The sequence below is a fragment of the Coregonus lavaretus genome (assembly GCF_964263955.1).
Source record: "Coregonus lavaretus genome assembly, chromosome: 22".
NCBI classification, from domain to species: domain Eukaryota; kingdom Metazoa; phylum Chordata; class Actinopteri; order Salmoniformes; family Salmonidae; genus Coregonus; species Coregonus lavaretus.
Genome location: NC_140009.1, coordinates 19,141,428 through 19,153,191, shown reverse-complemented (window position 1 = coordinate 19,153,191; position 11,764 = coordinate 19,141,428). Strand labels below are relative to the sequence as shown.

Here is an 11,764-nt window from a genome sequence, read left to right as displayed (position 1 = left end):
TCAGCTGGTGTGGTGGCTTTAGTTTCTTCATTGAGCGGTAGCAGTGGGCTCTCACAGAGATCTCATTTGTAGCCCTGTTTTTACCTGATACTTTCATAAAAGTACAAACACATGAAGTGAGAGGTATATACACATGATTAAACTTTATTTAAAGCATGATTAACCTGAAGCAGGACGGAGTCATGACTTAAAACACCAAAGCAAGGCTTCTAGCTCAGGCTAGCTAGCGTTAGCATATTACCTTCAAAGTTGCAAAGAAAATAAGAAACGTTAAATTTGAAGCCTTTATCCAGTTTGCTACGTGGTGTCCTACTGGATGTCCGGAAGACACTCCGTATATCATTAACATATACTTTAGGCAACTCCAGCAAACACCTTGTAAACTTCATCTCTGCCATCATAACGGTCTACTGTCACTGTCTAATGTTTTTTTTCCGGTAACCGGAAATGCCCAAGCATCCTTACGCCAATGCGGAAATGATGCGTGCATAGAGCCCATAGGTGGCGGCATGCACCTTAAACGTTTGTTTGTGGACCGCCATTATAGCAAAGAAGAAGATGTGTGAATTTGGAACAGCAACGTGCTCGAGACTCCGTCCCAAACACTTTGAAAAATATTTTATATCTCAACATGGCATTAGATATCGGTTACCCGGGGACAATCACAGATAATATATTCTGAAATCTTTAAGAAAACGAAATTACTCGACTTGTAAAGCCAACTCCACATCATCTGCGGTGGTGAAACGTGGTGCCACTGAAAACACGAAGTTGGAGGCCGAGTCTAGTTAGCTATTTGTTTAGGATATTTGGCGTCATCGCACTAATTAAGATCTTGAATACATCGTGACCTCCTGGGTTGTGTTCAAAAGACTGTCAAGTCCTTGAATAATAATTGTTCAGTTTCGGAACCGGGGGTACCTTGTTGAGACTTGGAAGTGAAGTTGTGAAGAAACCTGATTGGCGACATGCCAAGGAGTAAAAAAGGGAAACGTAGTTCAAACAAGGGTAAGTTGGCTAACTGCTAGCGTATTTGCTAACATATGATCATGTGTAGCAAAGGGCTAACTAATATATATTATTTGCAGCACAATCTAAGATGGCATAAATGCTGTGCAACTGCCTGAATTGATCGGTTCCATATGGAACAAAGTTGCTACAGTAGTTAGCAACTTTCTCATAGAATGTCCATTATTTGTAGCAATGCATTGACAAATTGGTGTTTGATACTAGCTATCTAAAACATAACTACTATAACACATTATATCTTTACAGTATGTAATGTTTTGTTTGCATTCTTAGCTGGACAATTTATTTATCTTGCTAAGTACGCTAGCTAGATTTATTTGCAAGCAAGGTTGCCTTAGCTAGCTATCGTTAGGTAACTTATCGTTAGCTAGCTAGCTTGTTATAATTGATCACTATCATTTTATTTCACCTTTATTTATGCAGTTAAGTCAATTGAGAACATTCTTATTTACAATGACCTGTCAAACATATCAATAAACAACAATTGCAGTATACTTAGCTGTCTGTATACACATCAATTACACAATACATGAAAAGCAAACGCATTCAAAGTGACATTGCAACATAGCTGTAACAGTGGCTAGTCTGCTCTATATCTAGACACACATGAAAGGTAAAACGCTTGTCCCTTGGGAGTATTTTTAGAAGGGCTCGTGTCAGTCTGAAAAAGAGCTCAAGTGAGGTAATTTGCCTGTGATTAGTGGTGGGGAGTTGACTCCTTGCCCGTCGACCCGAGCTTCGATTCCTACTACTAAGATTCAGTATTTTTGCAACGGAGGAGACGAGTAGTTGAAAGAGCAAGCGAGGGGGGGGGCACAGGTAGGCAGGTCGGCCACCAGGCAGTACAGAGTCAGAACCATGTATCTGTTAACAAAAGATGTAGGCCTATATCGCAATGCTGTATCTCTCCATTTCTTGGCTTGCAATGTCTCGCAAATTCACTAAAGTAGAGGCTATCAATGAGTAGGCTGAGCTATTCTACACGCACCGAAGACTGAACACACTCACATCTTTCTTAGAGAAGAGAAAGTGCAGGCGAGGGAGGAGGAGGGGCAGACTGACAGTTTGGTATAGGCTATATCTTGGTAATCTATATCGCAATGTCTTGCAATGCCTAGTAAATTCACCAAAAGTATATTAAAGTATACACTGAGTATACCAAACATTAGGAACAACTTCCTAATATTGAGTTGCACCGCCTTCCTCTTAGAACAGCCTCAATTCGTCAGGGCATGGTTTCTACAAGGTGTTGAATGCGTTCCACAGGGATGCTGGCCCATGTTGACTCTAGTGCTTCCCGCAGTTGTGTCAAGTTGGCTGGATGTCCTTTGGGTTTTGGACCATTCTTGATACACAAGGGAAACTGTTGAGCGTGAAAAACCCTGCAGCATTGCAGTTCTTGACACAAACCGGTGCGCCTGGCACGTACTACCATACCTCGTTCAAAGGCACTTAAATCTTTTTATCTTTCCCATTCACCCTCTGAATGGCACACATACATAATCCATGTCTCAAGGCTTAAAAATCCTTTAACCTGTCTCCTCCCCTTCATCTACACTTGTTGAAGTAGATTTAACAAGTGACGTCAATAAAATAACATAGCATTCACCTGGTCAGTCATGGGAAGAGCAGGTGTTCTTAATGTTTTGTATTTTCAGTATAGATTATGCCATCAATGAGTATGGCTAAGCTATTTTACATAGTGCCAGTGAATTGAAGTTGAACATCGTCAAATGTGTCAGTTTAATTATAGAAAGTAGGCCTGTTGTGCTTATAGCTTATTTAATGAAACCCTGGCTGGCTGTTGATGTCCTAGGCCAGGGGTATTCAACTCTTACCCTACGAGGTCCGGAGTCTGCTGGTTTTCTGTTCTACCTGATAATGAATTGCACACACACCGGGTGTCCCAGGTCTAAATCAGTCCCTGATTAGAAGGGAACAATGAAAAAACACAGTGGAACTGGCTTCAAGGTTCATAGTTGAGTTTTAGGGTCATAGGCAATCAATCGCAAAATAGGGCATCCCCACTAAACTCTTTGTAAATGGCAAGTTATTTTTCATCCATAAAAGCATCTCAAATGCAAATACTGTTCAGCAGCTCAAATCAGCAGGATCAGAGGCATTTTGGATCGCTAAAATACAATGGATCGCTAAAATAATGACACTTCCTCAATTTAAATATTATGGGGATTCCTATAGATTTGGCAGCCAAGCACAAGTTATGTGTAGCTTATTATCGTCTACATACGTGACGTTGAAATATCTTCACGCCTAGAATAAAAACCTCCAGGCTTATCAGAGTGCGCCACATCATCCCATGGGATCTGTCAAGGTGGCGCACAGCAGAAATATCACTGAAATATTCTAGTTCCTACACTTCGCCTCCTATAGTCAAACAAAATAGGCATTTAATAGGCTAAGTTGATGAGCAAATGTGAAGCTTTATGCTCATGCCAATCCTCTAGAACGCAATATTAGTCTTCATAGTAGGACTCTGCAATAATGAGGTGGTGTGTATATATATACCTTATCCAAATACATTTCAACTCAGTTTTTCACAATTCCTGACATTTTAATCCTAGTAAAACTTCCCTGTCTTAGGTCAGTTAGGATCACCACTTTATTTTAAGAATGTGAAATGTCAGAATAATAGTAGAGAGTGATTTATTTAAGCTTTTATTTCTTTCATCATGTTCCCAGTGGGTCAGAAGTTTACATGCACTCAATTAGTATTTGGTAGCATTGCCTTTAAATTGTTTAACTTGGGTCAAACGTTTCGGGTAGCCTTCCACAAGCTTCCCACAATAAGTTGGGTGAATTTTGGCCCATTCCCCCTGACAGAGCTGGTGTAACTGAGTCAGGTTTGTAGGCCTCCTTGCTCGCACACGCTTTTTCAGTTCTGCCCACACATTTTCTATAGGATTGAGGTCAGGGCTTTGTGATGGCCACTCCAATACCTTGACTTTGTTGTCCTTAAGCCATTTTGGCACAACTTTGGAAGTATGCTTGGGGTCATTGTCCATTTGGAAGACCCATTTGCGACAAGCTTTAACTTCCTGACAGATGTCTTGATGTTGTTCAATATATCCACATACTTTTGTTTCCTCATGATGCCATCTATATTGTGAAGTGCACCAGTCCCTCCTGCAGCAAAGCACCCCCACAGCATGATGCTGCCACCCCCGTGCTTCACGGTTGGGATGGTGTTCTTCTGCTTGCAAGCCCCCCCTTTTCCTCCAAACATAACGATGGTCATTATGGCCAAACAGTTCTATTTTTGTTTAATCAGACCAGAGGACATTTCTCAAAAAAGTCCCCATGTGCAGTTGCAAACCGTAATCTGTCTTTTTTATGGCGGTTTTGGAGCAGTGGCTTCTTCCTTGCTGAGCGGCCTTTCAGGTTATGCCGATATAGGACTCGTTTTACTGTGGATTTAGATACTTTTGTACCTGTTTCCTCCAGCATCTTCACAAGGTCCTTTGCTGTTGTTCTGGGATTGATTTGCACTTTTCGCACCAAAGTACGTTCATCTCTAGGAGACAGAACGCGTCTCCTTCATGAGCGGTATGACTGCTGCGTGGTCCCATGGTGTTTATACTTGCGTACAATTGTTTGTACAGATGAACGTGGTACCTTCAGGCGTTTGGAAATTGCTCCCAAGGATGAACCAGACTTGTGGATGTCTTTTTTAAATTCACAAATGAGAGGTGGAAATGCTCGCACTGTGGAGCCCTGACCACCTGCCACGTGGCTGGTGAAATAGAAATCTTACCCACAAATGCCAAAATCTACCCGCAGGTGGCGGGTGTTAATTTTAGGCCCTGTTTGACTCCAACCACAGGAGTCGGAGTCAACTCCAAAAATCCTGGAGTCGTTCACCCATACCTGTGAGGGGCCAACACAACTTGAGGCTTTGACCAGCTATGCTGTCAGAATTCACTTTTATATATCGGAATGAGTGACATTTGGCTACAATTAGTGATGGGACGATTGATACTGGAGCTCCGATGCAGCTTTCAAAGCACTACTGATCCAACACAATGTACCGATGCTTGTTTCAAAGAAACATTATCACGTGATCAATGATGTCCGATGCTTCGTTTTGATCACGTGGTTTTTCAAACCGTGTGTTGCAAAATGCGAGATCCCACTGATTTCGCCTTGGTTCTGGTGCTTTCTTTGATTCCAAGTTGCTTTCAAACACCGACCTCTACTGGACAACGTACTTCGGCCTACAATGTAGTCAGCTATTACACTGCGGTCTTGCACAGTGTGTAGCTGGGGTAACTCGTTTTGTTGTACTTAGAGTTAAGACAGTAACTATCCTAGTTTCCCCTGGGAACTCGCATTACAGCTCTTTTACACTGCTGTTTTCCACACAGTGCGTAGCTGGGTTGGTGCTCAATAGTTTTTCTGTTACACTACTTTACAGTACAAACAGTAACCATCCTAGCTAGTTTCCTGTGGAAACTCACAACTCAGCTCTCTTACACTGAGGGTTTCAGTATATCGCTGGGTTTGCTATAGTTCTGTTACATTATTTTACAGTACAGACAGTAACTCTCCTAGTTTCCCTTAGGAACTCACATAACGGCTAGATTACACTGCTGGTCTAACACAATGTGTAGCTGGGGTTGCCATATTCTTTTGTTACACTGCAGGGTATACACTACCCATCTCTTCTTCCCACAGAGAGGAACTACCTTTTCCAGTATGGCTTTTCACCTTGAGAAATGCTAGGTGTCCCTGCCAACAGGCAGCGGACTGCGTTTAAGAAGGGTGGCACTCTGCAGTCATCTTCTCACAAGCCCAAAGGCCAAACTGAGAGAGGCAAGTGGAGTCCCCATGGGCACTGACTATAGTGATGGAAGGCTACGATCTTCAACGCCGATGCCGGCCACCGCTATAGTTCTGGTGCCTCAAATGTCTCAGGGTCTTCTAGTGTTGACGCCCTGGTTGACTGAATTAGTTCAGATGGAGTGTCAACCTACATCCTAAACCCTTATTCTGGCGAAGGGTTGTGTCTGACAGACATGTTAACCGCGGGACTGGAGTCTACACCAGGGGTTGGCAACCTTTTTTGTGGAGTGCCAATTTACCATTTCTAACAATCTGAGTGCCAGTTATGATTTTCATATATGCATTACAAGGAATTGTCTATTGAATGTTTAATTACCCACAAACGGAAGAATTCCATAGCTTGCTAAACAGAGGCGCTGTCCATCAGCACCATGGAGCTCCACTATAGGCCTAGCTACATCAGATGAGCGATGCAGTACCAAGGCGCTGTCCAAGGTGTTGAATCCGGCGCTGTCTTCACTCCTTTTAAAACGCATCTATAGATCTTTGTATTGTACTTCCTGATTTTTGCCATTGTTTGGTCGAGTTTGTAAGTAATTCCTTTGTTATGCCTCTTATTCCATTGCATTATGTGTATTTGTCTGACATGTAGTTGTGGTTAGCAGTTTTAATGTGATCATTTTAATTTTGATGTCTGCATTTGAAGTCGGCCTTATTGTGACTTGATGGCCTGTAGTAGTGGCTTTATGTATATTTCGTAAAGCTGTCTAAACGTTGGTTTTATTTATGGTTTTGATTTATGGACAATATTCGTTTGATGCGTTTTATCAAGATAGAATCCAGATTTCGTTGTAATGAGACACTTCACTGCTGTTTTCAATTGCATTTATCAGATGTTTAGATTGTTTATATGGAAATGACGTTAGAACACTTGGAAATATGATTTATACATTATTATAATACTAATGTGTATAAATTGCTCCTCCATGCAGTTTTGTGGAACAGTCCCATTTCAATATAGGCTACAGAACTACAAAGGCCAAATGATAAAAAAAAACATTATTTATTGAAAAATAGAAGGTTCAAATAAAAAAACGACAGATGACTGTTAGGCCTACAACAGCCCTAAACATAACTCAATGTATTATGTCCATATCTGCTGCTGAGAATCGTAGCCTACTCAGTCTCTTGTCTCCCCCGTCTTATTCCAAATCCCCTGCAACACACACACATTCACATTACTACTTGCTGAAATTTACTGGCATGAACATTACAAGATTATAACGTTTTGTATTGAAAATCACATCTTTAATGCGTTCCTTGTCCCTGCTTTCCATTGCTGAGCCGCGTAATATCTGGGCTATAGTTGAAGACTTTTAGCTGCACACAGGCCTCCGAGTGGTCCGTTGTCAGCTGGCTGCGTGAGGGGCTCAGGATTGACTTCATGTGTGAAAAGATCTGTTCACATAGATACGTGGATCCAAATGCTGAAAGCATTGCACATGCAACCTTCTTCAGACTGTCAAATTTCATTGGCAGGCTCTCCCAACAGTGAATAATGGAGGCCCCCTGATCTGTCCCTTCCAGTTCTTTGTACAGGTCTGTGAATTTTGATGACCAAACGGAGGATGCCTTGAGCTCGATCAGCTGCGTTTCAAAGTCCTCGATCCCCATCCACTGAAACACAGACGGATCCAAGACGCTCTCCTCAAAGTTGTCTGGCTTGATCAAAAAAGAAAACATTGGGCCATGTTGCTTGAAGTCTTGAAATCTGACAGAGAACTCACTTTAGCTCCCCCATGTACACTCCGATGGCGTCAGTACTGACAGTGTGGCTTTAACCATATCCAAACACACCACGAACCATTCCAGAAACTTCCCTCCACTTAAACACCTGACACTGCAGTGAAGAGGCAAGTGTTTGTGGATTTGTTCCATCTCTTCCAGCAGTGACCAAAACTGTCTGTGTCAAAGATGAGCGATCAACAAGGAAATTCACAATTTTAACTACAGTAGCCATCAGTACCTAAATTGACATTTGAAATCTTGGAACACAGATTCTCTTAGTGAATGATAGTGAAATTTTACCACGGGGTGGCCAATCTTATCTTCAGTCAGCTTTGCGACTCCTTTGTTTCCCCTCTCCTCAAAATGATCCGTGAAGGCTTTTGCTACATCTTCCCCTTTAGGAGTACCATGCATGGGTTTTAGACAAAGCAGCTCCTCGCGTACCTTCTCTGAGTCACAGTATCTTGTAACAACTGCCAGACTCTCATTAAGAGCCACACTAAACACAGGTGCATCTTTTAACACTACAGTTTGCTGCTCCTTTACATTTTCATCCATCTCAGTGTAATGGCAGACACATTCATGTCTTATCTTTGAGATTGTGTCTTTGTTATGCAATCCATCAAATAAAGCCTACGACCACTGAGGAAAGCCTCGTTGACATGTTCCTCATCAGTAAATGGTTTTCCATGTTTAGAAATGCACTGCGCAACTTTTTAGCTTGATTTTTGACTGCATGTAGATTTGTAAACACACTGCTTTGCATTTCATACCTGGATAAGGCCGTCTTAATTCCTTGGAAGTTTTTCTCATGTCTCGTTTCAAAACGATGCTGTACACTTGATGTCTGATAAACAAGTTTTACAACAGAGAGCGCAAACAGCCCTGCCCTTCAGTAAAACACATCCATATTCCTTTGTCCAAGAGACAATATATGAGTGGACATTTGCCTTATTTTTCTTTGCTGATGACATTTTGCACCCTGAACTTTTTAAATAGCAAAAGAAGGCTTGCTAGCTGCTAGCCGTGTGAAAACCAATCTCATCTTCAGTGCCGCCTTGGTTTTGAATTTGGCAGAGAGGCGAGGCGGGTTGTCTTGCACTGAACTAATAATGATTTACCCCCCCCAAAAAAAAAATGTGCATGGCTTGCCAAGCCTTGGCGTGCCTGGTCTACACCCTCAGCTGGTGCTACAGCTCTGGGAGAGGTTCGGGAGAGCACAGGTGGACCTGTTTGCATTTCAGGAGAGCACTCATTGCCCCTGCTGGTACTCTATTTCGGACCTTATGAGTCTGGACGCCCTCGCTCACGATTGGCCGGCAACGACGCGTTACGCTTTCCCACAATTTCCCATGATCACAGCTACGCTAGACAGGTTCAACTTGATTGGCCACCAGCTGCTCTTGATAGCGCCATGCTGGCAGAGACCACCATGGTTCAGCCTCCTGTTGTCTCTCCTCTCGGGGACCCCATGGCAGCTGCACCTGAGGCCCAACCTTCTCTTCAGGCTGGGGGGACACTGTGGCATCCGGATCCGCGCCACCTCCAGCTTCGGGCTTGGCCTCAGAGGCGTTAGTGGACCAGTCTAGGCCTTTAGGACAATGTGGTGAACACGTTGCGGAGCGCCATTGTTTCTTCCACCAATGCGTCATATCAAATGTGGTGGGGCATATTCTCGGCATGCCATGACGAAGTTCAAGAGGGACCCATGGCCCACTCGGTGCCAAACTGGAACATTGTCAGTGCTTGCTGAGCCCCTAGAGTCGAGGACTTTGAAGCATCTAGCCATGAAGGTGGCATTCCGAAGAGTGTCACCCTCTGTCTTAACCCCTCATTCTTGCTGACGGTCCTGTTTGACAGATGTGAACCGGCCCTTACATTTGTCCACATATGCTCCTCCCGCGGCTGCGGGTGAGCTGGGTGTTCCCCCCCCCAAGTGTCTGTGATCTACGGCTCCTCAAAGGAGGTTACATATGTGACCTTCGTTGTCCACTTTTGTTTAGATGTTGAAATCAAGTGGCCTACCTGGATAAGAAGATGCTTATTTCTCAGAATGAGACTGTCAGATTGCTGAATGCTGAAACTCCTTTTTGCCACATGTACAGGTGGCCAAATGTCAGCATAGTGGTAGAAACTTTCAAATGACGGATCCTAATGAGCTTCTGCCCTTAAATAAATGCATGTTTTTATCCTCATTGCACATTTATAAAACAGACTAGACAGCTAGCCCATAAGTCTGGCTAAAATGCTGCTAACGGTACGTGAAACCGCAATGCCGTGCATGACAAACTGAGCATTCATTTTCCACTATGTTCATTGATACTCCCGTTTTTAGTAGGGTCTGCCCTGCGCTGAATGTTTGGACTTGAGACATAAAAATGGTATCAATAGAAAGGTTAAGTTCTTCTCTTAAATTAAAATAATGTCTCAATGTGTTTCGGCATCCATATGACCGATTTCTATTGGACCAAACCTCAAATGCAAAAGCGAGTTGAAACTGCTTCCTGTCAGAGGAAGAAGTGATCTTTTGTCTTTGTTGTTGTGAGTGGCAGGGAGAGGGGCTTGGTGTGAGCGACTGGGAAGGTCCACACAGCACAGAAGGAGCGAAAGAGACGAGACCAAAAAGAAATGCTCATATAAACAAACAACAAATGTTGCCTTGATTCTTGCAGTACTGGCATTTGGAACATTGTGCTAAAATTAATTATCAAATTAATTAATTAATTTGATATATCGCCCAGCCCTAGTCCCTAGGCTAGCAGGGTGCTCCGCCCCCAGTCAATTGTAGTCTGATGTGGGTAGTGCACATAACGTGAGGACTCAACACGTCCCCCGCGGATAGTGGACTCCGACTGTGTGTCAGATTGCTGAATGCTGAAACTCCTTTTTGCCACATGTACAGGTGGCCAACTGTCAGCATAGTGGTAGAAACTTTCAAATTACAGATGCTAATGAACTTCTGCTCAACTGGAATACATTAGCTAGCTATCTCCAAGTAATATCCAAGTTTATAACAATCACTGAGTAATCTATATTAGATATCTCCATGTGACCAATAGTAAAGATGGTAGAATTAATCTTATTGCTGTTCAATTTATGAGAATTATCAAACAGGACAGGTTACATGGAATAGAAAAGGTCTGAACAGGCTTACAGAGAACGGTCTGGGGAAAGCAAGAGATGCATTGCTGAGAGCAACATGAGGAAGGAGAGGAGGTTTAGTGTCTGTCTAATAGTATTTTCCTCCATCCATGGCCAACCTGCCATCCATCCCTTTTACAGGCTCTCTCAGACAGGAGGTTCTACAGTTGCAGCTGTCGGCCAAGGGCCCCCTGTCTCTCAAAGGTAACTTAGCAGCCGAACTCCAACCCCTGGCCTGCTTCAAGCCTAATTCATCGTTCATGTAACCTGGACCCACATACTAATGTGTCCCTACGTCACCTGGACTAATTTGATGCCCATGGCCATCTGTCAACTATTCCCGCTTGACCATCACATCCCAGTACTTCTCCACCCACTTGACTAACTCATCTTTACCATTAGTCATTGTTACAGTTCATATGGTATTGCATGGCTCATGCCCATGACCTTACAGGTGTAGTAGCTAGGTTTGCATATTCCAAACAATGTCCTCAGGCTTTCACTGCCTTATGTTTTACCCTGCCTCACGTCACCTCAGCTGGTCCCATGTCCCAGGATTCCCAGCCTTCTCTCTCCCTCTGACCTACTAACACTGTATCGCATCTTGGATACTCCCAGCTCCACCCTCCCCTCTGCACACTGACCTAACTCCTCTCATAGAGGCTTCATTCAGAATGCTGCATAAACTGTAGCATTACCATTCGTCAGAATTTCTGCAGATGTTTGGGGTCCAACCTGGGGAGCCAACCTCACTGATTAACTAACTCCTTTTGAGCCTAGCCTATTTATGCTAGGTTGTGATCACTGGAGTAAGGCGGTGTGGCCATGTGTGATTGTCTCCTCACTGTCTCTGCCATCTGTCAGGTTAGGGCCACAGTCCGGTAGCTTTACTACTGGCAGTGCCAGTCGGCTCGGCTGTGTCTGAGGGATTAACCCTTCAGGCAGCGGGCGCACCGACCATCATTCCCAGTTTAGCTGCGTGTGACGTGCCCGTGTGTGTCAGCAC

General features: G+C 43.6%; 1 protein-coding gene across 4 annotated transcripts in view; it reads left to right on the top strand.

Moving 5' to 3' along the window:
* Positions 1-542: 542 nt before the first annotated feature.
* Positions 543-11,764, top strand: part of LOC311149618 (interferon-related developmental regulator 2-like) — a 23,327-nt gene continuing 12,105 nt past the window's right edge. For 2 of the 4 annotated variants that reach the window (XM_084186803.1, XM_084186801.1), the window contains exons 1-2: positions 543-1,008; positions 10,900-10,962. In XM_084186803.1, coding sequence (XP_084042929.1) covers positions 969-1,008; positions 10,900-10,962 — 103 coding nt within the window. In that variant the 5' untranslated portion in view covers positions 543-968. The remainder of the gene's footprint in view (positions 1,009-10,899; positions 10,963-11,764) is intronic. The other 2 variants (XM_084186804.1, XM_084186802.1) reach the window with 1 other exon arrangement.